Source organism: Petromyzon marinus, chromosome 42 (assembly GCF_048934315.1).
Source record: "Petromyzon marinus isolate PM22_M1 ecotype Great Lakes invasive population chromosome 42, UKy_Petmar_22M1.pri1.0, whole genome shotgun sequence".
In the NCBI taxonomy this organism is placed as follows: domain Eukaryota; kingdom Metazoa; phylum Chordata; class Hyperoartia; order Petromyzontiformes; family Petromyzontidae; genus Petromyzon; species Petromyzon marinus.
Genome location: NC_133708.1, coordinates 10,559,372 through 10,582,162, shown reverse-complemented (window position 1 = coordinate 10,582,162; position 22,791 = coordinate 10,559,372). Strand labels below are relative to the sequence as shown.

At 45.6% G+C, this 22,791-nt stretch overlaps 1 protein-coding gene across 9 annotated transcripts in view; it reads left to right on the top strand.

Annotated features, from left to right (window-relative positions):
- The window catches only part of LOC116951149 (neuronal cell adhesion molecule-like), a 130,033-nt gene extending 108,484 nt beyond the window's left edge, over nucleotides 1–21,549 (top strand). For 7 of the 9 annotated variants that reach the window (XM_076073508.1, XM_076073511.1, XM_076073510.1 and 4 more), the window contains 9 exons: nucleotides 802–924; nucleotides 4,069–4,248; nucleotides 5,037–5,072; nucleotides 9,081–9,200; nucleotides 9,984–10,148; nucleotides 11,475–11,606; nucleotides 12,571–12,643; nucleotides 14,310–14,321; nucleotides 16,663–21,549. In XM_076073508.1, coding sequence (XP_075929623.1) covers nucleotides 802–924; nucleotides 4,069–4,248; nucleotides 5,037–5,072; nucleotides 9,081–9,200; nucleotides 9,984–10,148; nucleotides 11,475–11,606; nucleotides 12,571–12,643; nucleotides 14,310–14,321; nucleotides 16,663–16,918 — 1,097 coding nt within the window. In that variant the 3' untranslated portion in view covers nucleotides 16,919–21,549. The remainder of the gene's footprint in view (nucleotides 1–801; nucleotides 925–4,068; nucleotides 4,249–5,036; nucleotides 5,073–9,080; nucleotides 9,201–9,983; nucleotides 10,149–11,474; nucleotides 11,607–12,570; nucleotides 12,644–14,309; nucleotides 14,322–16,662) is intronic. The other 2 variants (XM_076073509.1, XM_076073512.1) reach the window with 2 other exon arrangements.
- Nucleotides 21,550–22,791: the final 1,242 nt, after the last annotated feature.

Genomic DNA, 22,791 nt, shown 5'->3' with positions numbered 1-22,791 from the left:
GCTTGGGACAGTCTAAAAAAATATTGATGCGACGTGTATGGCCAATGCCACGCGGGGTTTGGAGAGACGAAAAGCGTACGTACAAATTGTGGGGGCTCGTCCGAGCTAAGGATTACCCAGTCTCGTTTTTTTGGCAATTATTTGAAAGATATGCAAAGGTACATGGCTGGCCTGATGAAGAATGGTTCATCAATTTGAGCGCTTTGCTGAAAGGAAAAAAGCACCCTCTGTGTGTACGTCAGAATGAGTGGAACAGAGGCAGGTGACTATCGCTGAGTCAGGAGAGGCCTGTTCCAGTGCTTCAAACTAAGCGAAGAGGGTTATAGACAGACATTCAGAACTGTTAGACCTGGCAATGGAGATTATTGTATTCACAGTTCATTGTGCGTCTGTGTATAGTTGTACTAAACTAGCTGAAATTGCTGTCCAATTATTATTATTGAATAATAGATTGATCTTTGATAGACGTACTGTGTTTTGCTGTTATAAAGGCAGTGTTAAAGATGACTTTGAAGTTTTCATTTAGGCTCAGTCCTTGTGCGATAGAGACAACATGGCAGTATTTAATGGTTGTAGGAATTGAATCGTCACACTGAAGGCAGTTTAATTAGTGAAAAAAAGATAACAATGCCTCTTTCTTTAGACGGGACATATTAACCACATACATGCTTTGAATTGTGTTTTACCATCGCTGCAGGACCTGTACTAATCAAGCGTACTGCTGTGACTTTTTCTTAATCTTTTTTTTCATCCGTGTGTGCACGTATGTTTATATGTGTGGTTTCTTTTTTTTTTATCTAGTTCCTGGAAAAGTTGTTGGCCTACAAGTTACTCAGGCCACTTTGAATTCCGTGACACTGGAGTGGAAGCCGCCAGCAGAACGCAACGGTATCCTTACCGGATATACCCTGACATACGAATACAGTAAGTCTACCGAACAAATAATAAAATAACACACACACACAAACAAATGTCTCTGTTTTTTTGTTTTGTTTTATTGGGTACAATTGTGAACAGCCTTATCAGACATTAGTAACGTCTAATCGGCATAATCATTGAGTTCACTGCAGCGCAAAGGCTCAGTCTTACACGGCGTGTGGTGCATTGTTTCTCGTTGCGATTGAGGGTGGGGTTCAAGGGTTGCTGGCCCTTGACCCCAGACACACTTGAGCAGTGTGGTGGAGGCGTGACACTATACATGACCTGATTTGAAAGCATCCGAAGACTCCATAACAGATCGTGCTCGGGCAAGAGCCACTCGGTCAAGGGTGGGGGTGACCAGCGTTTAGAGCTGCGGTTTTTAAATGAAGCCTTGCACCCCATTGGTTCTCATTCGTTACAAAAATGTACAATGTTGATAAATACACAGGGGTGTGATGAAACAAAGTAGTTGTGCTCACGTGCGCCGTGCTTAGTTTGCGTTTCGATTATTTACCTTCTAAAAATGTTTTGGCCATGCCTCGCACCCCCAGGAAGGGCACACAAATCAGGGGACAAAGATCCCTTCTGTAGCCCTGAAAGACTGTCGGGGCAAGTGCTGTTAGCGCGCGCCTCTGAAGAGCAAACTGGCAAATGAGAGGATGGTGTTGCTATCACAATGCCCGACCGTGTTTGTTTCCCCGGTACTAATGTTTACACAGTGCCGGTTACTCCACATGTTCCACTGATACTAATGTTGGCTGTCTCGCACATATACGTACACACGCACACACAAGACAGCGGATGCCCACACTTGGTCTGCAATGGATAGTTGAGTGGAGAGGGCCGTGAGTGAGCTCCCATTAAGGTTGACATAGAAAGTTGGACAATGCCATGGCCAGCGCCATGTCCATCGCATGCACGAGGCACACTATATTATTTCGCCTTATCCCTCCATGGGAATTTGTTTGTTGAGGAGGTAATGTCACAGTGCTCTTGTCTCCTTTCATTTGGATAGCAATCACTGACTGTGATGGGCTAAAGGCTGTCTCCCATTCATAGTCAGAATCTGCAAAGCAGTCACGAATGCCCATCCTTTCATGAAGCTGGTCTCTGTGTCCAATGGTGCATTCTTGGCCTCATTAAAGCCTGGGAAAAAAAACGATTAACTCAGCAATTTTAGTTTTAGGTCACCACTGTCACACTAAAGAGCAGCAGCAACGAGTGAACCAAGCTACGGCATGAGTTATTCTGATAAGCTAAGCACATGTGCTTCATGCAGTGAAACACTGCGTCTTGTGCGTGCACTTTACATATATCTCTAACTTAAATCACAGCCAATATGTACATAGTCATTTGTAGTGAGGGCCTGTTGCCTATGCACGGATGAAATTCGGAAATGTGGAGGCAGAGCTTGATGGATCACACAAATCCGTGAAACTTCCAACCTGTGGGTGTCGAGGAGGATGCTGGCTCATGGCCAGGGTATAATAATAATAACAATAGCAGTACAGCAAGTGGATAAACTTCCATCTGTATGGGGAGTACACGTTACCCCCCCCCCCACTACCCCCATCCCCTTGCACAGGTGGGCATTATCTGGATGCTTCAGTTTCCTCCCCCTCACCCCCGCCCCCGGTTTATAAACACTCATCAATGGAGTTGGCAAATCATCCCAATATAGGACCACAGAGCTTGGGCAATCGTTGGTGCCTGCTCTGGATGCTTTCCCTCGTGCCCTTGGGCTCCCGCGCATCTTGCGTGCGAGCGTCTGCGCAGGTCACGAAACCCATGCGGTAGCAGTTTGAGATCGCATTCGCCCAAAAGACGGCCCTCTCGAGGCCCCTTTAGTCGAGGCTCTTCCGCCAGCGGTGGGCGTGAGCAGGAGATTGCGCGGCTGCCCCCTTTGCACTCGCAAAGTCACTTTAAGATGTTTTTCTTGTTCGTGTTTTTTTTGTTTGTTGTGGTTGCACCCGATTCAAGAGCCGGATGGCTCACAGGGCTATACCAAAATAAACGGAAATAAACTGAAAAAATAAATAAACTGCTGTTGTTTTATAACGTCGACGTGGGCGCTTGCGGAAGTACGGGAATCCCTTTAAAAAAAATAGACATATATCACAATGTGCGTTGCGGCAAACGCAATCGCAAACCGGGAGGAAAATGTGTGCAGTTCATTGGTATGTCCCGCATTTGGGGCATGCAAGTGCTAAACATAGCCACTGGAAGCAGTCGCGCCGCTGTTTCATTATCCTTGACAAGCTGGCATCTCCAAGCACAACTGTCAATGGGCAACTAATAAACTCCAGACAAAACAACGGTTGTTTGTTTAACAACGTGGGAAAAAAGCCAAGCTTACAGAGCTGAGCAAACGCAACTGCGTTAAACATTGCGCCTGAACGCAGTGCTAGGGGTGTGAACGCGAACCGTGCAAACGTCGCACCGAGATAACCAGCCCCCCACAAACAACACCCTTAATTGTCTCAACGAATTTTCGTTATAATTCGCCTCGGAGTAAAACGTCCGTCCACGTACCCGCAAAATGTATTCCAGTTTCTTTTAGTCAATCGTTTTGGAACGGTGGGCGGGGGGGGGGGTGCTTTCCTGCAACAAAACTCGCGTCCTTTGTGTGTTTTCAAATTTGCATTCGGCTAACGGCTGTGGCAGCTTCATCCCCCAGTTCACTTTTCCCTGCACCGTAATTAAAGCAGACGCCCCCCCCCCCCCCCCCAAAAAAAAAAAAACGAACTCGCACCGAATCCCGACGGCTCTGCGGCAGAGTGAGCATCTTGCGGTCGGAAGGCCTGCGAGTTCAAATCCTGCCTGGGGGTTGACTCGGCCCATCATACCTCCGGGGTCGATAAAATGAAGGCGTCCCTCTCTTTGTGGGAAAGTCAACAGTCGTTATCCTATGGGTACACTTGTTCCGCCATAGGAATGTGGAATATCGTAATCTTCTGCCGTTGGCACGTGTTCCTTAACCCTCGAGATATCAGTTTATACTCATCGTAATATAGCTCATGCCTTAGTAGTTCCATAGCTGCAGGAAAAATACAAATATATTTATTTTCCATAACTGTGCACCTCCCCTCGTATTCCCCTGCCTCCCCCTCCACCCCTATTATTCGCGGTGTGTGTGTGTGTGTGCAGTTAACAGCACCACGCAGGAGCTGGGGCCAAGTAAAACAGAAAGCATCCCGGCGAACGTGACCTCGTGGCGCGTGACCGATCTGGAGCCACAGAGCAAGTACAAGTTCTACTTGGGCGCTCAGACCAACGCCGGGTCTGGGATCTTGATCACGGAAGAGGCCCAGACCGTTATGGATGTCGGTAAATACGTCTCCTTCCTCACTTGTCGCTCGCGCTTGTTTTAGTTTTTGGCTAGTTGCTTTGGTAAATTAATGATGAGCTCCCGGGTTCACGAAAAAAAAGGTCAAATGTGATTTCCCACCTCAAATTAGCAGACGGGCAGCGTTCATCACACGGTTACAGCCCTGGTGCCCTTGGTGAAAAATCCACGTTCGTATGGCGTGTGCCGGTCTAACCATTGGACAACCACAGTTGAGTACTCACTTGGAAGTCGTTTTATCGACTTGGGGAGGGATGATGGGCTGAGTCAACCGCCAAACAGAATTTGAACTCCCATCATTTCGATTTGCGAGCCACTGCCCGGCCATGCTGATAATTAATATTGTCAACCTATTTATGTATTTCCCTCGGGAAACCTTAAAAATAAATAATTATCATTGTATGATCCTATAGTTACCATGCAGTGATTATGTTGCTAATTATGTGGGGAATTCACAAAGGGATATGTTTTGCAAAGCATTTCCTCGTGCAATGCTGGCCATGTTTGAGCTAAAGCACAAACCACAGTTAATTGTATTTTGCGTGATCAGACCGAACATTTTTAGAAACCTTAAATTTTAAAAAAAATTTGGAAGCAGTTTTCTTAATTCTGTGCGCACATAATTTACACGGCAACATGAAAGTGCAAATGCATTGCAGCGTGTTTGCCAGTGGGTTGTGTCGGGCTTGCGGTTGTTTGTGTGTTGCCCTGTGCTTTGTCCTGATCAAGCGAGCATATGTCCTCTGTTCCTCCTGTCCTTGACAATCAGGTGATTTTAACCGTGCTGTTCAGACAGAAATGGCAGGTAACGCTCTACGAAGGAGGTCACGCTACTCGAGAGGCATGGCTTCGGAATTGCTTGCGGCTGCTTTCTATTGCTTTTGAGATTGTGGATTATCAGACTGCCCGAACCTTCCGGGACAAATTTAGGCTCCGCGGGGTCCCTTGAGAGGGACGGTGCACTTCACACAGTGTGTGTCCGCTACCTCGGACGTGACAGCGGCGTTTCGACACTATTTGTGGCCGTGTGTGGTTGTATATATATATTTTTGTTGTTGTTCCTATCTCGTAAAAACAAGGCTGGAGCAAGTGACGCAGCGGTGAGAATACTGCGCTGTGCAAGTAGCAGGAGTAGACAACCGTGATCATCTCACCTCCGATTAGCACGGTTGGCTACGTACGGTGCGAAAATAAGTTCAACATACATTGCATACGGTAGTTGCGGTATCCTTTACGTAACCAGCAGATGGAAATGCAGGCCCATTGAGGCATATGATGCATTGCCTCTTTCGCAATGGTGTCACCATTGTTACATACAATCAGTTATGAATACAAACAAATATGAACCAGGTGAGATGAGTTTGCTTCTAGGTCATAGCTAAAATTAATAGGGTGATATATCGGAAGCGGTGTCTCTCCTGCATCAAACAAGAGAGACCAGCGTGGTGAAGTATAGTCAAACACCCCCCCCCCCCCAACACCGTGTTCTTCATCCAGCAGTGGATTGATAAAGGGCTTCTAATTATTATTTATGTAAGCAGGCTTAAAATTGACCCACGAAATCTGAGACTTTATCACACTCAAATACTATCCGTGTATTAATATACATCGCGCTATTCTGAAACTAGGAAGCCTTGTGCCACGCGTGGGAATTCGTATTTTTTTCCTTAACAGTAACACGTGTGCGTTAATGTCAACAATTCGTGGGCGTTTGGCAATTGATTGAAGTCACTTGAGTCACATTTTGGAAACGTTCACAGCTAAATAAAAGGTCCGATTCCTATGCGGGTGTGTTAAGTAGTGAAAGGTGAATTCCCTGATTTAACAAAAAAAAAGTGTTTATTATGCACATCGATGCACACGCATTGTATGTATTACACCTCTGAAGCTGAGGTTCAATGGTTGTAACTGTTCTGTACGTAAATGATTGCGCCTCTTCTGCTCCGCCTACGACTGACTTCTTGTCTCTCTGTATCACCATGAGCCATGTTTAACCCCCGTACTGGATGAACGCCTCCATACCAAGCCTGCGCCTCACTTATGCGATGCAACAACAGCATGTCCAGCGACCCGCACAAGAGCTGATTCCCCAGGCTCTTTGCATTAATGCGTACACTGTGCGTACAGATATATCCCCACTGTTTAATATAACACCTCCAGATGCGGTCACATTTAGACGCTCTCTAAATCTCAATTGCATTGTATTGTGAATGTAATTGTTGCACAGCAATGCAGATTAAACAATCCAACATGGCCGCCTTTATATTACAGTAAACCTGCAACATTACTGAGACATTACAATCATTTATGGCACAGTCTTAAATCATTAATACAGCACAGGCTCGATGAGGAGATCACCTGAATCTAACAGCGGTTATGCTTGGACATTCTGAAGGAGTAACTAGTTAGTAACTAGTTGGCACTTTTTGTTCACGTGACATACCTTACTAATTGGTGGGCTAACGACACATATTTACTCGATCTAACTGAAATAAAAAAAAAAACTATCGTGAGTTTAACACGCAGGCTTTTGCGACCAATATCATCCATAATGTAGTTTTTTTATATTTATGGAAGGGGGGATTCGATCGCTTAAATATATAAATGTGTCGTTAAACCCGCTACCACCCGACACAGCCAATTAGTAAGGTTTGTCACGTAAACAGAACATGCCATTCGTTACTTGTACAGCACACCGGTATGTTAGATTGTAAATGTTGTGGATTTTCTCTCCAACACACTGGTGTGCTGTACTAGTAACGAATTGGCATGTTGGCTGTGTCGGGTGTTGGCGGGTTTAACGACGCTAATACATTTACGCGATATAACCCAAACACCTCTATTGTAGGGGCCCTTGTTCTACATTATTAATTTTATCGTGAAGAATATTGGTCGCGAAAGCCGACGGCGTGTTCAATCACATCCTCGTCCTCCACGGTAGCGCTTTTGACCCGACATACATTTGAATCCTCCGGCATGGCTTGCGTGATGCGACTGCCCTGCCTGCAACAAATCCGTCAATTGTTCCCTACAAAGGGACGCGCATTCTTCCCACTCGGCCGGGCCGGATTCACGGCCGTTTTGCCCCTTTCTCATAATTAGTTTCTTTCTTCACGATCGAAAGGTGCAGCGCACAAAACAAGTTGGTGCGCGTTACGCGTCAATCCCAGTCCTTGGATAGAAACTGCGATGTTGAAGTGCTTTGTTGACAATTCCATCGCGGTGTAACCGCTAAGAAGCTGTGGTCCTCAATCCTCATGTTTCCCCCCCTCTCCCTCCTCCACAATCAAGGGCTGCATGCGTCCTCCTCCTCCTCCATCACCGAGATTGCGAAGGCATTTGTTTTGCCTTGTGTATTTGTGTGCCTTTTGTTGTGTTAACAAGGCACCTGTTTCACGTTGCGTTTATCTGTGCATCGTGTGTTGGCAAGGCATTTATTAAAATTTGTGTATTAGCGTGTTTCGTGTTAGGAAGGCACGTGTTTCACATTGTGTATAGGTGTGTTTTGTGCTAGTAAAGCATGCGTTTAACATTATGCATCAGTACGTTTTGTAGCCACAGTGAGGTGCTGCCGTTCCCCTCACACATTCAACATTTTCTCCTGCACGGTATCCATGCCGCAGCCTGTGCCCCCTCTGAGAACCGCTGTGCGAATGCGATGTAAAGCAGAACGATATTGTTTTCGCCTTGTAAACTGACGCACGCTACCTTATATATTTTCGAGGCATTTAACGACAGATCAATTGATATTCTTAGCTCATTCGGTAAAGTCACGTTGAAGGGAAACAATAAAATAATAAAATATATATAAAACAATAAAAATTATCACGACGTTTCGACCATAACGCAAACGGTCATCATCAGGTGTGAAAAAGAGAGATTCGTTCATGAGGCTATCCGCATATACAAGCACAGAGACAATTTCAACCGAGAAGATGGATTCTGGCTTAGCAATCATTGGAAGGATTTGACAAACCATTTCAGGTCTTAATTGATTGTTCACGCTTACGGTGGCTTCCAGATAGCATACCTTAATTTTTCGTCTCCCCCCTCCTCTTTTCAGAACATAGATGGACTCGTCCTTCTAAATAAACTGCCAAATCGCTGCCCGTGGCGCTAACGTATACTTTTTAATAAATAAATGCACCGCCAAAAAATAAATAAATAAATAAATAGATGCAAACCGCCACTTCTTTCAAATGTTTCTTGCCGTTGGTTTTTCACACCTGATGATGACCGTTTGCGTTATGGTCGAAACGTCTTGAGAATTTTTATTGTTTAATATATATATTATTATTTTATTGTTTCCCTTCGACGTGACTTTACCGAAAGAGCTAAGAATATGAATTACTGCAGTCACGAAAGCTTTAAATAAAAAAAAGATCAATTGATCCGTATAATTTCCTACGCTCACTATACTTGCGTTGCGTTGTGCATGCGTAAATGCATCGTGTGCGGTTCATGCAAAGTATATGCAGATGATGTGCTGATTTAACACGTTTGTTAAATTGCACGAACAAAGCAGTACAAACGAGATTGATGAAATGAGAAACAATATAACTGTGACTTAAATAATTAGAGACGTAATATTATTTTTTTAAATATAACTTTCCTGCGATTGGCCGTTCGTCTTCGTCTCTCTACTACGAATGAGGGCAATTGCCTGAAACGTCACCTATCCTACAACGTGTTTTGTTGTTGTTGTCCTCATTCGGGCAGTGTTATCAACTAATGCAGTGTGAACTGCGTTTTGTTTTTCCTCCCTTCGCTCGAATAACAAATGACGCTTGCTTGCGCGCTCTCTTTTGCAAAGCTCCGAAACCACCTTCGCTGCAGAGAGGGAGTCACATCGTCGGGAAGAACTTCGCCAACATCTCGTGGCTTCCCAGCGATGGGCGGGAGCAGTACGTGGTCCAGTACCAGAAGAAAAATGGTACGCCGTGGGAAAAGGGACACTGACTGCACGCGCAATCAACGCCACCGCAACTACCACCGGCGTCTGGAATGCCAGGCAATTACTTGTCATATGGAGATGGGGGCTCAGCCGTGAAGTGTTAATTGGAAGTGCTCTACTTACTCGGTGTCCTGCCTGCTCCGCTGCACAGTGCAGTGGAGTCGGAAAGTGTGCGCGCTGTGCGAATGTGAGTGTTGCACGCGTGGATGTGTGCCCGCTGTATGGATGTGCGTGTGTGTGTGTTGCGTGCGTGACCGTGTGTGGGCTGTGTGAATGTGTGTGCTACGTGCGTGAAAGTGCGCGAGCAGTAGTCGCAGCAGTTTGCGCTAACGACCAACACCAGCGAAGATTGTCTGAACCAGTCATGGGCCTCCCCTAGGTCGACACAGGCTCATATTAGAACCTGGTGCGGTGTGTAAGCATCGCCACTGGGGAGACAAATGCGGCCGGGCGTGGTGCTGACCACCGACCTCCTCGTGTGCCGTTCCAGCCTAACATAACTTGCCCCTACAGTCCGTTAAGGATGCACCCCCGACTTGCCTTTGTTTACTGTGTGCACATGTATGTACGTGCTGCACGTGTGAATATTTGTTTGCTTTTTTCAAGTTGTGCTTGCAAAGCTGCCAGGAACAAATAGCACTATTCCAGCCGTAATAGAAACGAGTGAATACATTTCACGAATCGAGCAAGGCAAGAAGCACTTGGGAAAAATAGGTGGCGTTATGAAATCTGATCATTCAAAGTGCTCTCTGCCCCCCAAAGGCGATGACGACGATTGGAAGAATTCCTCTACCCTGGATTCTTCGACCAACTTCTTTGTCCTCGAGGACCTCCAGCCGGGGACAACTTACAACATCCGCGTCATCGCACGCAACGACTATGGGCACACCGTGAGCGAGGAGGACTTTGTGGAAACCATCGGCACGGGTAAAGGCGTGCACGCACGCCGGCTTGCGTGATTGCAGCACGTGTGTCCTCGCACGCACGCACACACGCTTGAAATGTCACTTTTCCATTCTTGCACAGAGCACCGTAGGTACCCAACCGTGCAAACCGGAGGTGCGGGGTAAAAGGGGCAATGGACTAAATACACAAAGCGGATGTCATGTCGAGGTCTGCTAGCCACGTCGAGAGGGCCTCGGGAGAAAGTTCGTCGAGTTTTGGTGTTCCTCCTGCACTGGGTGGAAGGGCCGCAATTGCAATGTGGCTGTGCCTTCAATCGCCCGTTCATGAAGGAGATGCTGCGCATCGGCCTGATGATGTTCGGATGCGGTTGATGGTTACACGTGTGCCTTTGAGGAATGTCAGGGCCAGGAGGGTGCGATGTTTTCGTCTCGGACGAGGTGTTTGTTCCGGGTGTCCGCGTTGTTCCACCCTGTTCGCCAGCCGTTGTTCCTGGATCCGGGTGAGATTCTAGAGACGGTAACAGTGCAGCAGGGGGATCGTCACTTAAGTCGGCGGCGAGACAGATTGTTGAGGTCTTGCTTGATGGGTCGGCTGTCGTCGAAAGAAGAACACATTCACCGGAGAACCTACGGAGGTGAAAGACATCATCCAAACTGTGCAGAAAAGCCAATGGGGCTTGGGCAGGACACGTCTCTAGAAGGGACGATGGCCGATGGTCAAATCATAATTAACAGAGTGAATAATAAGGGATGGAATGCGTCCGAGAGAACGTCCACCGGGGAGATGGAGCGATGAAGTCAGTTCGTGTGTAGGCACTACGTGGATTGTTCATGGTGGCCTTCATTCAGCAGTGGATGATGACGATAAAAAAAAAATTCCTGCTGACAATACGCAAGAGTTGCGCAACCGTAAAGTGAGATTTACACTTTTGTTGTCCGCACTGTGGCTGCTGTTGAATGTTGTAGCTCATGTGGGTCACGTTAGGGGGGCGCCACAGTCACGAGATGTTCGCTACCTCACCTGGTATGCAGAAGGTCGTGGGTTTGATCCCAACCCTGACGCCTGTATATTTGTAGTTTGCATGTTCTCCCTGTGATCGCGTGGATCCTTCTTTGGTTTCTCCAGTTTTTCCCTCCGCATTTAGACACATCCGTTTAGAGTATTTGGCTGCTATAAATGCCCACATGATGGATAAGGCCACTTCGTTGAGCTTATCATTTGCGATAGCCAGTTCGCTTGTCGAAAAAGAGCGATATCGCTCGGTGGGCCTTATCTGGTAAAATATAAAATAAAAAAAGTTTTTCGTTACGTTTAGCTCATTAGGGCCTCTGCGTGTGTCGCCTACAGCATACCCTACGAGGTCAGTGGACCTAGCTACTCAGGCGTGGTTCATCGCGCTGCTGTGCTTGATAGCCCTCCTCATCCTCATCCTGCTCATCATTTGCTTCATCAAGAGGAACAAAGGCGGCAAGTATTCCGGTGAGCGTTCCCACGCGCTAATTGCAGACGTCGCCGGACACTTGCCAGCGGCCTGCCTGTTTAACGACGGGCCATCCCTTTGCACGTCATCTTTAAAATTCTGCCGATGGGAAATGGGATAATTACGTTGCCTTGGTTGCTGAGCGCTCTTCGTTGAAAATTCTAAATTGTTGTCGCCGTGCTGGCAGTTGGGCTTTGCGTTTAAACTTGTGCTGAAATGCCACTTGCTAGTTGAATAATGCATAATGTGAATGCTGAAGAAAGGGAATTTCTTGAAATGTGTGCCACTTTTTATCCACAAGTATGCTTTTGACATTTTGAGTCCTGGCATCGGTGACTATACATCGTAGTATTAAAAAAAATATATATGCATATTATTTCACAATCATTAATATTCACTGAGCCCCAGAGCACATTATGAGTGGAATTAGCATATAAATAATGGACAGGAAGTCCATCACTCGACATTAAATACGTGTATTTTTCGTTATCGACTACCATGTGGAACAGAGGTCACTCAAAGGCATCTCAGAGGCAACTCTGTGATATCCACTTCCATGGGCCAATCTCAAGCACAAAGGGTTGCCACTGCTTTGCGAGATATTTGAATGGATACTTTGTCTAATGACGTGACGCCATTACCATGATTTGGATAAAATTGAGGAAATCTCTAAAAATATAGATTACTAAAATTGTATTTGTTGTGTTGTAGATGAAGGACCCTCCGGATGAGTGTCTTTTAAATTTTATTTTTACAACATAATCTATTTGGTTTGACCTTCTGTCTCATCAGCAGTCAGACTTATTCAAATGTTATTGGTGTTCGACGTTGGATGTTATTCGAAGTAAATCACTCCGCGTTCACTGTCGAGCCCGTGTAGCTATGTAGAGAGAACGGATGCATTAGGCAAACGTGAATGTGATGAGTGCCCTTGTTTGTGAGTGCTGCCTCTCTCGTCAACAGTCAAAGACAAGGAAGATGCCAGAGCAGATCCTGATATAAAACCCACGAAAGAGGAGACGTTTGGTGAATACAGGTATGGGAAAGTGGACTAAAACAAAATACCCCCAAAAACATATACACTCAACCTCCTAAAGCGGAGTGATATTTGCAGGTGGCTTTAACACATTTTGTTTGTCGCTCGTGAAGACAGGGTAGGCGGATAATATATACGCCTCGTCTTCCTGTGCATCTTTTGCCTATGGCCAATGTACTGAAAGCTGTGTTTAAATGCCAGATACATTGCAGGTGTATTCAGAGTAATATTATTCACCGGGCACTAACACGATGACCTCTCCTGGGTGAGATCGGCTCTTGCAAAGGAGCGAGATTGATTGCGGCATCGTAACGACGCGAGGTGGCAAAGTGGTAGATAGAACGTGGTGAATGCTGTCCAGAATTTGAGTATAACGTTGCATCAAATCGTGCGTGCGGGAATTAACGATTATCAAAGCGTATGCATGTTGCGTGTCATCAGTCGTTCGTTCACGTGACCCCCTGCAGCTACTGGAGGCAGCAAACCGGCACCTCATTATAGATTATGATTGAAATTTGTTTTATTCTTGATTGATTGCAGCCCTAATGGGTAGACTTGCTCCCATCATATATAAAAAAACTAGCAATAGAACATGTACACATTGCCTGATCATCTTTTTTAAAGAGTTCTCCATCGCCGCCAGTTCTGGAAAATAAATAAATAAATGATACGTACATTCTTCTCACAATAGAATTCTGAAACCCACGCATGTTGTTTTAATTTAACGGTGCTCGCATGGTTATCATCATTATTTATAAAAAACGCATTCAGTTTTGCCTTTGGAATGTTTCCTTTTGTTTACCCTGCCTAGCTCTGCTTGCTGTGGGAGTGTGTGTGTGTGTGTGTGTTCTCTTCTGCGTTGCCTGCCCAAGCATGCATTGCCCAAATTGATCTTAACCACTAATGCACATAATTCATATTCTTAGCTATTTCGGTAAAGTCACGTTGAAGGGAAACAATAAAATAATAAAATATATATAAAACAATAAAAATTCTCACGACGTTTCGACCATAACACAAGCGGTCATCATCAGGTGTGATGACGACCGTTTGTGTTATGGTCGAAACGTGATAATTTTTATTGCTTTAGATGTATTTTATTATTTTATTGTTTCACTAATGCACATTTCAACTGCGGTACCATCGTATTTTGCTCACACGTGTCTCATTTCTCTGGCGAAGAGAAAAACTTGCTCGCCTGGAATCAGCTTTCCAAGTGGTACAATCATAAGCATATTTTAATAATGTCTACTGGGCCCACAGCAATTAAAGTGCAGTGACGTCTCATATTTAAATGTGATTTTTAACTGGCTTCCTGTAAGGATCCACTTAAAGTGCACTTACGTGAATACATACATATATTATGTCCATAAAATGTTCATTTGAAATTTAAAGTAAAAAAACATAACTGTCAATGTTGCAGTATCCACAATTGCTCCGTAGACATGTCCCCTTACTTAAACCCAGAATTGAAATGTTTAAGTCAACTAACTTTCATGGGTTTTCAATAAATCGACATTTACCTTTAGACATTTAACAAACACATGAACACGCGTGTCTATGTTGTTCACCACATTTTATCTTGAAATGCACATCTGCAACGCAATGTTAATCACTTTTTTAATGCTTTTCAATTCATTTTGTTTGCAAACCTTTGGATATATAGACCGCTCGAAAGGTAGGTACTGTTCATATTTAACAGATATTTTCTTTAAATGTAAAAAAATGCTTTACCGTAATCAACAAACTGACACCTTAAATAAAGGCTATTCTTGGGGTGGCTCAGATGCCAGAACACCGTGTCGGTACGGGTGCCTAACTTTTAATTCAGGGAACCACCCATGATTTAACCAGGATGTCAAGTGCCCTGGTGGCTTCATGGTCTCAGCCTGGTCACCAATGACTGCACAGCAACGCCATCGCATTAAATGTGATTCTGCAATGAATTTTACACCTATGAGAATTCAAATATCGGTTTGACTGCCATGCGATGGGCATTACTCTCATATACACCAGAGGCTGTGCTGCCCTCTGCTCCGAGGACAAGGGATCACTTGAAGGGATCTTCAATGTAGCTCTGGAGTGTCTGCTTCTGTAGGCTCTTCTCCAGGGATATTTCAGTGGATGCGTCATCCTTTCAAATTATGCCATTTGCACAATCGGGATAACGTGGGAGAAAATGACACATTTTTAATAAACAATAGCCATTATCTATTAACTGTTGGTTTAACCACTGTCCCTATCCAGCAGCAATGAATATGCACCAGTTTAAGGCCCAAGTTTCCCCTGTTATGGATGACACGAACAACTATTTGCAGTCCTTGCTTCCGTTACATTTTCAGTTTTTCCTGCCCCACCGCGCTGTACCTGCTCACCAACCTTTCTTCCCAGTCCCATTTGCTGCTCACCATCGCAAACTCATCCCGCAATAGTGGCTGGGGCATAGCCAAAACAGCACATACCTGATTGAGTGCCGGCGACGGCAATGGCTCGGAGGTGTTGTCGTGAACAGCGACACGGCTGAGCGAATGACAGGCTACGTTTAATATTTTCATTGCGGATCTAGGACCTTTGGGTTGTTATGGCAATATCACGGGCTATAGGGGTTGTCCCTTATTGAAGCGTGTTCAGGATTACTCCTAACTTGGCACAATCTGCTGGGTTTACCTTGTTTTTTGCATCGCCAATGGCTTCATTAGTTTCGCCCAATGTCAATAGCTTTGCATCAGCCCCCCGCATTCATGGTGCGGGAGGAGAATGAGCATGAAATAGTGGAATATAAAACAAATATGTTTGCACAACATTTAACACCAGTTGACAAGCCTGATACACAGCAGGCCGTATCTTTCCTGATTCCGTTTGTTGATTAATATTCCTTTGAACGTTTATTCAACGTCGTTCGTGCACCTCTCTAATTTTATCGAAGTCATGGTGCAGGTCGCTTCGAGTTACTGTCGCTTGATTCCTAGACGTTTAAAGGAAACTTTCGCTTGCGATTTGTTCCAGAATATGAAATAGTTATAACACCGCGTGTGAAATGTATCATGCACACAGTAGCTTTGGCTCAGCTCCTTTGGTGAAGCGTACCTTAAGCTGCTTCATTATTTAATGCTCAACTATGCGTGTGTGTGTGTATATATTAAAGTCTCTTGAATTGTCAGGGCATGCAGGCTGCAGGGGGCAAGTGCCATTAGCATGCAGCACCGGCACACAGGAGTCGCTCGCGTGTGGCCCTCAGTGCTAGTTTACACACCGCGTCCGCCACTAATTTAAAGCTGACACGATTAAGGCTGAGTTGACGGAGGGAAGGTCCAGGACCGGTTGCAATAATCGCGTGTGGTTTTTTGCTGGGTTTCATAACGCAGAGTGCTAACAACCACTACACCACCGCTCCCCCCCCCCCGCCCCCCAATGTCTCCTCCCCACAAAGACAAAGATCCCCTGTATAGCCTGTAACAAACTGTTGGGGCAAGTGCTGTTACCGAGCACCTATGAAGGCCGGCACGTCACACGAGGGGGTGGGTGGCCAGCACCACGCCCCGGCCGCCTTTGTGTCCCTAGTGGTGACGTTTACACACCTCACCAGGTACTCATTTGAGTCTGAGTATATCTAGAGGAGGCTCAGAACCGGTTAGGATATTCGTCAGCGATATTGGCCGTGATCGGGAATCGAACTCAGGACGCCGGGTTCGTAGCGCGGTGCGCTAACCGCTACACCACCGCTCCCCACCTCCCCAAAAACAACAACAACAACAACCGGCATTCCCCACTCAGTGACGGCGACGTCACCACGCCGATTGTGCCAGGCTATGTACACTTTCAAGCCACGTGAAGTGTCGTAGGCTCAGGTCAACGGGACAGACGCAGCAGGTGCCATGGGTTAACTGCCCGAGATGACTGGCAGATGTTCACCCTTTTGTGCCAACTTGTGCGCGCCCCCCCCCCCTCCCCCAACTCCCCGCGCTTGCTCGCGCGGACGCGCCGCTACGGGCCCCCCCCCCCCCCCCCCCCCCCTGCAGCGACAACGACGAGAAGCCGCTGGCCGCGAGCATGCCGTCACTCAACGGCTCGGTGCCGCACGGCGAGAGCGAGGACAGCCTGGCGCAGTACGGCGACGGCGTCGAGGGGATGTTCAACGAGGACGGCTCCTTCATCGGGCAATACCGCGGCAGCAAGGAGCGTGTCTCCTCCACCGTGGACGGGGGCCCGGCGGGGGCGCCGCCGCTGCCGCCCGCTGGCTCGGCCGCTACGTCGCCCGTCGCCCCCACGGCCTGAGGCCGCCGCGCGAGCGAGCCGGGGGCGTTTTTTTTTTTTTGGAGGGGGACGGGGGGACGGGCCTGCGAGATTCGGTCACGCTTCATTTAGCCGTGGCGGGGCTGGACGGGGGGGAGGGGAATGACCGTGACCGGCACGCTGCGGAGCACGGCGCCCCCGCCCCCCCCCCCCCCCCTTCCACCCCACGCATTTGCCGGCTTGACGCCACCGCTGGTGGAAAGGGGGGCATCTGGCTAAGGGGGAGCGTGCCAGAGACTTCCTCTAGAGGAGCTGACCTGTGACGAGACGAAATCAATGGGCCTGAAGTGAAACGCAGGGCCCACGGTAATATGGTAACGCTATCGGAGACTGCTTGTGCACCGATGATTTCCAAACGTGGTAACTGGCTATAAATGTATAAAATAAAACAAAAAGTCAAGCATTGACCCAGCTCACCAATTGAATGACCTGATGGGTGGGGGCAAATTCCGCGCTCCTCACACCAACATTTAATAACTAAAGAGCGTTTGACGAAACGCCCGACTGCTTTAGTCGACTCGACTTGAGGGAGAATACAACTCGATGAAATCCGCAGACGAAGACTGTGTGACTGGAAGAAAAAAAATACGTTTACTAAATTGACACTGGGTTAGAGCATCATCTTCACCCATAATCATCACCATCAGCATCATGAGCGTCGGCATTAGTCAGCAACACCACACTCCGCTGGATAAAAAAAAAATCCTACACGTGGTGATGACACTACCGTTGAAGCCATGCAGATGAAATAAATTTCGTGTCAGCCTGCGCGTGACCCCAATGTTGTTTTCACTGTTTCGCCTCCTCACCCTTTATGATTATTGCATCCTAATGGCTTTGTGGCTCTCGTCCGGGAAGCAAACGCCAACAATTTTCTGATACCGTCTCCTTTTCCCGTGAATCTGTCCCGTAATCTTTCTCCGTCCCCTGACTGTCATTGCACTTTCCCTTTCACCCATCAGTCATCCTGTCCCTGCTCCGCACATTGCCACCGCCCACCCCCGTGGCATTCTTCGTGTGCGCTCGATTTCCCATCGCCTTCATTTCCAGTTCCGTATGTTAAATGGAATGTTTTTATTTGTTTTTTTTATTCACGGTTATATTTCCAAAAGTTTTTTTTTCCATAATTGAGGGGGAGAGTAAAACCCCGCAACATTTACAACTCTGGCTGTCGCCTGAGGATGCTGGTTTTAATTACCGGCGAAACGTCGTACTCGAATTGTAAATGTGGGTTTACTCTCCAACACACCGGTGTGCTGAACTAGTAACGAATTGGCACGTTTTGTTTACGTGACAAACCTCACTAGTTGGTTGTGTTTGGTGGTGGGGGACTTAACCACACATTTATATTTACACGATCTAATAAAAAAAGAAAACAGCTCTTATGGATAACGGTGGTCGTGAAAGCCTACTACGTGTTACAACGTGTTTCGTTTGCATGGGCGTTCAGCTTTTGTAATATCGCCTCCACTCGTCAGGGACCATATTTCCAATCCACGCCTTTTGATCGACGGCTTTTCACTTGGCCTAAGGTGGCGACTCGCACTCCACGATGGCTTTCTGTTTCCCCCCCCCCCCCAAAAAAAAAAATCTCATTCCAACGTTGCAATCCCGTTCGCGCCGAACGGAACGGGGAGTGTCACGCACGCATGCTGTCTGCACCGCTGCAGTCACACACACACACACACGCGGGTGGCTGAAATAAGATAAATAAAATATATTTGTTAGCGTTGTGAAACCAGTACAGTGGCTGACAAATGATTAACAGTAGCAAGCATGCTGTGGTGCAGGTTCAAGGGAGAGGTTTGCTCAAAATGCATCGGTGTACACATTAATTGCCAACACATCAAGCTCAGTTTTTGGAGATCATTTAAGACTGCATGGAAGAAGCAGAGGGCTCAGGTGTAAAGCCCCACTGTCTTTTTTATGTTTAATTTAACAGCAATGCCAAACCGGAGGTGTTTCGAGGATGTGTCGGAGATGTGCCGAGGATTGCACCCGAGATTAATTTCAAATAACTCTCTGATCTTTCCTCGTTCACCCTGCGTATATTGCGTGCGTTCACGGGCTATTTAACGGTTTTACTGTTAACGAAAAAATAAAAGCAAACAAAAAGTCTCATATATAATCTATCTCAATATGACATGTGAAAACACCGTGCGATATATATATTGAAGGAAAAATACAAATATATATACACATGTATACTAGTTGCACAGCAAAAAATAATTGATGCTGGAATAATGGGAAGTAAGTGCTGTATGTGTATATAACTAAGTAGCAGTACCAGATATTCACAAATGAAAAGCTAAAATGTCGGATCTAGATGTGTAAGTCGAAGTGTGTATGTGCTTGCAATTTAAACAAGGGCCGCAGTCAATACCGCTCAATGTATTTTAAAACACATACTTTGCCCCACGTGAGAAAATTAAACTGGAGCTTTGATGATTGGACATTTCTATTGCCAGACTAAAATGTTATTTATTTCGTCAACCATTTCACTCTAGCCTCGTTCTAATTAAATAATTCAACATTTCAAAACAACCCACACTATTTAAAAGGTGCATGAGTAAATGTGCACGTGTCCATGTTCTCAGCCCGACCAACAATGGCTGTCAAAAAATATCACTTTGAATTGGGGTCTGCACTTAATTTTCTTAAATTCCAGCTGTTGGAATGTCAATATCCGGCATGTGATGGACCTCACTTTCATGTGCAGAGGAAGTGCTGCCCCTCGACTCTTTGTGGACTAGGCTATCACTTGAAGGGATCTCAGAAGTAGCTCTGTGATATCCACCTCCGTGGGCCATTCTCCAAACACGAGTGGTTGCAATGTTCTGCGAGAGACCCTGGAGGGATACTTGGTCCCGTGACGCGACGCTGATAGTGCCAATTGGGATATGTGAAGAGGGGAAAAGTAATTAAATGTTAAGTAGGTACATTTGTAGCAATCTGACAACAGTTGAGAACGATCTCTCGATGAGCAAAGAGCTCCTGAAAATGTTTTTGATTTTTATTCTGCAATACCGTTTTTTTAATCAATATTGATCATTTTAGTACACATGTATGCACTGTTATTAACAGATAACTTGCAATTGAATTGCATTTAGGAGACCCGGTATGAAAATGGAAACAAACGACAAGACATGACACAACTGTACTTAATTTGAGTGTTGCATCTCTGCAATCCTTTAAAACAAATGTACATTATTGTTACCCGAATGGTTGCAGTGTCTATTTTCTTTTTTCCTTAAAAAGGAATAGTGGCTCTGATCCCAAACTAAACCTATCACGCACGGCTGTACGTATGACTGTATGCGCAAAAGAAAATATTCCAAACATGCATCATCCGCCATATGGGCCGTACATTTTGGCCACGCGATCGTCCGGAGCGAAGAATGTATTCCGCATGCTTAACACGATTTTCAAATTCGCGTCAAGACAGCCGATTTTCTTTGGGAAAATAAAACTACAGCTTCTGACCTCTTGCGGGAAAATATTACACGTAGCTGTGAGAGTGTGACACAGCCTTAGTAAAAAGAACAAAAGTGTGATGGGATAAAAAAAAAACACTTAAATGAATGCTGTCAAAAAATGTTGAACTGCACGTTATCATAATTTTTTTATTTGTATCTGGTATAAATTACTGCCCCTAGTTTTTTTGTTACCATTTGCTTCAGGTGTACGCGTGGTTTTACGGTTTTGCGAGTAGTGTCGAATGTTTAGCGTTTTGTCCATCGAGCTTCAAGCCACACACTAACTGCGGGCATCTCCAGCTCCCGAAAACCGCAACGCGACAGCGTCAATGTTAAATCTATTTCAAGGCTTTGTTGTGTACAATTTTTACTCAACTCATTTGAAAGCCACTAAAAACATAGTGTGTGTGTTTTATTTCTCTTCCGTTTCATGGTTTTTGTACATTTTCTTAATGCCAAAGTGTGTTGTTGTCGACTTTGTGTATACATTATTTTTTTTTAGAGTTAATCCATTCAGAATTTTGTTTTTCTCGTTTACCGTTCATATTTAACGTTTTGCGTCGAAGGTTTAATCTTTTTTTTTTGGTGTGGTGGCAGAAGCTCAGTCCGATTTGGAAGGCAGTGAAGCCCAGAAAACGATTTGATTTTAGTTCCCATGGTGGGTTTAAGACCATATTAATTGATACAGTTTTCATTTTGTATTCCCCTGACACACACGATCACTGAATACAATTTATCGCAGACAACACGTGTTTGCCCTCGCCCATTCAAAACCGCCTCTTGGATTGGGTACCACCACCACCACCACCTCGCCATTCACTCAAATGACGAAGTTCCACTAATAGTCCTCATTAGAGTACTCATATTTCACTAGAAATAACGACACATTGCCCCATATTGTACTAAATAAATTCACTTTTTGGCTATCGGCTATTGCAGATTATAATATATCAATGCTAAAAAAAGATCATACAATGCATAGGTTATGTGTGTGTTACGTATACTTATTCGCCTTAATATGTCCAAACATTACGTTGCTACTGGTCTGTCCTGAGAAAAAAAAATATTGTGATTGAATAAAAAAGAAACACGTACGTTTATTTCATGCGCAAGTTTTTAAATAAATATGCAAACAAATCGCGACTTACGTGTGGTTCATTGATGTATGGCACGATTTTTGTCATCATCAACCCAGTTCAACTTTAAATTATGGGTAATCGTTGACGTAATTACGGGTAATTGTTATGATTTGGGAACTCTCAGTCATTTCTGCTTAGAACTGGAGTTGCAATAGTGTGGTCCCCCATTACATCGCGAGCTTTAGCGAAGTCAGCGTCCTGGCCGGGTTATATTTTAGAAACGGGTTGTTGCTTCACAAATGTGGTGCTGGTTAGACAAACCATTAGGAGGAGGCTATTGTCTGACACAGCCAATTTTGTTACACGCATTACCATTCGCACAAGTAAAACATTACAGTGCCTAAAAGCCGTTAAAGCGTCTTGCTATGGCTGCTGAGATATTCATTTTGAAAAGTAAAAATCTCTTATTTTTTTACTCAAGAAAAGCCTCGCTGAGTCATAACACTCATTTCAGCCGGGTCTTGTTTGGTCAATTTTGTTTTGAGAATCTTTGCATGGGGGAATAATTAAGAGGAAGCACTCATACTAGAGCATTAATATGTTTGAACCTAAACACATTTTTTTGCAATACTGCAATGACAGCGATGTACAAGAAAAAAATTATAAAAACAATTGTCCATAAAAAATAGCTACCAACCTGACCATCCCTTTCAGCCAGCCAGCCAGCAAAAGTTTACTCTTATATCGGGCCCTGTCTCTCCCCACCTTTCTGTTGCATTCTCTATGCTGTCTATTGGAATGTATATCGATGCCTCACGTTGTCTCTTTGTCTGTTGCTCTATTCCTCTGTGCCCTCTGCTACATCTCTCTCTCTCTATTCCTCTCCTCCCTCAACTCTATCTCACCCACTTCCATGTCCCCCTGTGTATTTCTCTCACCCCCACTCTTCTTATGCACACACACTCTCCCTTCCCCGTCTCAATCTCTCTCGCCTCTCCCTAATCATCCCCAATGCTTATAGCTTCCCTCGCTCTCCTCTTTCCGTTTTCCTCTCTCTATCTCTCTTTTCCCTCTCCGTTTGACGCTCTTTCACACTCCGCCTCTCTCCTCTCCATTGCTGTCCAGCTCTTCCTCCTCTAGCCCCCCCCCCCCCCACCATCGCATCTGCATGCGGTCCACGGTCGAGGTGGATGATGGAGGGGGGGGGCGTGACGTGGGCACGCCAGCCAGTCAGACAGGAATCCAGGCATTGAGTCAGCCAGAAAACGATTTCATTCAGTGGATTAATGCATCCTAGGGT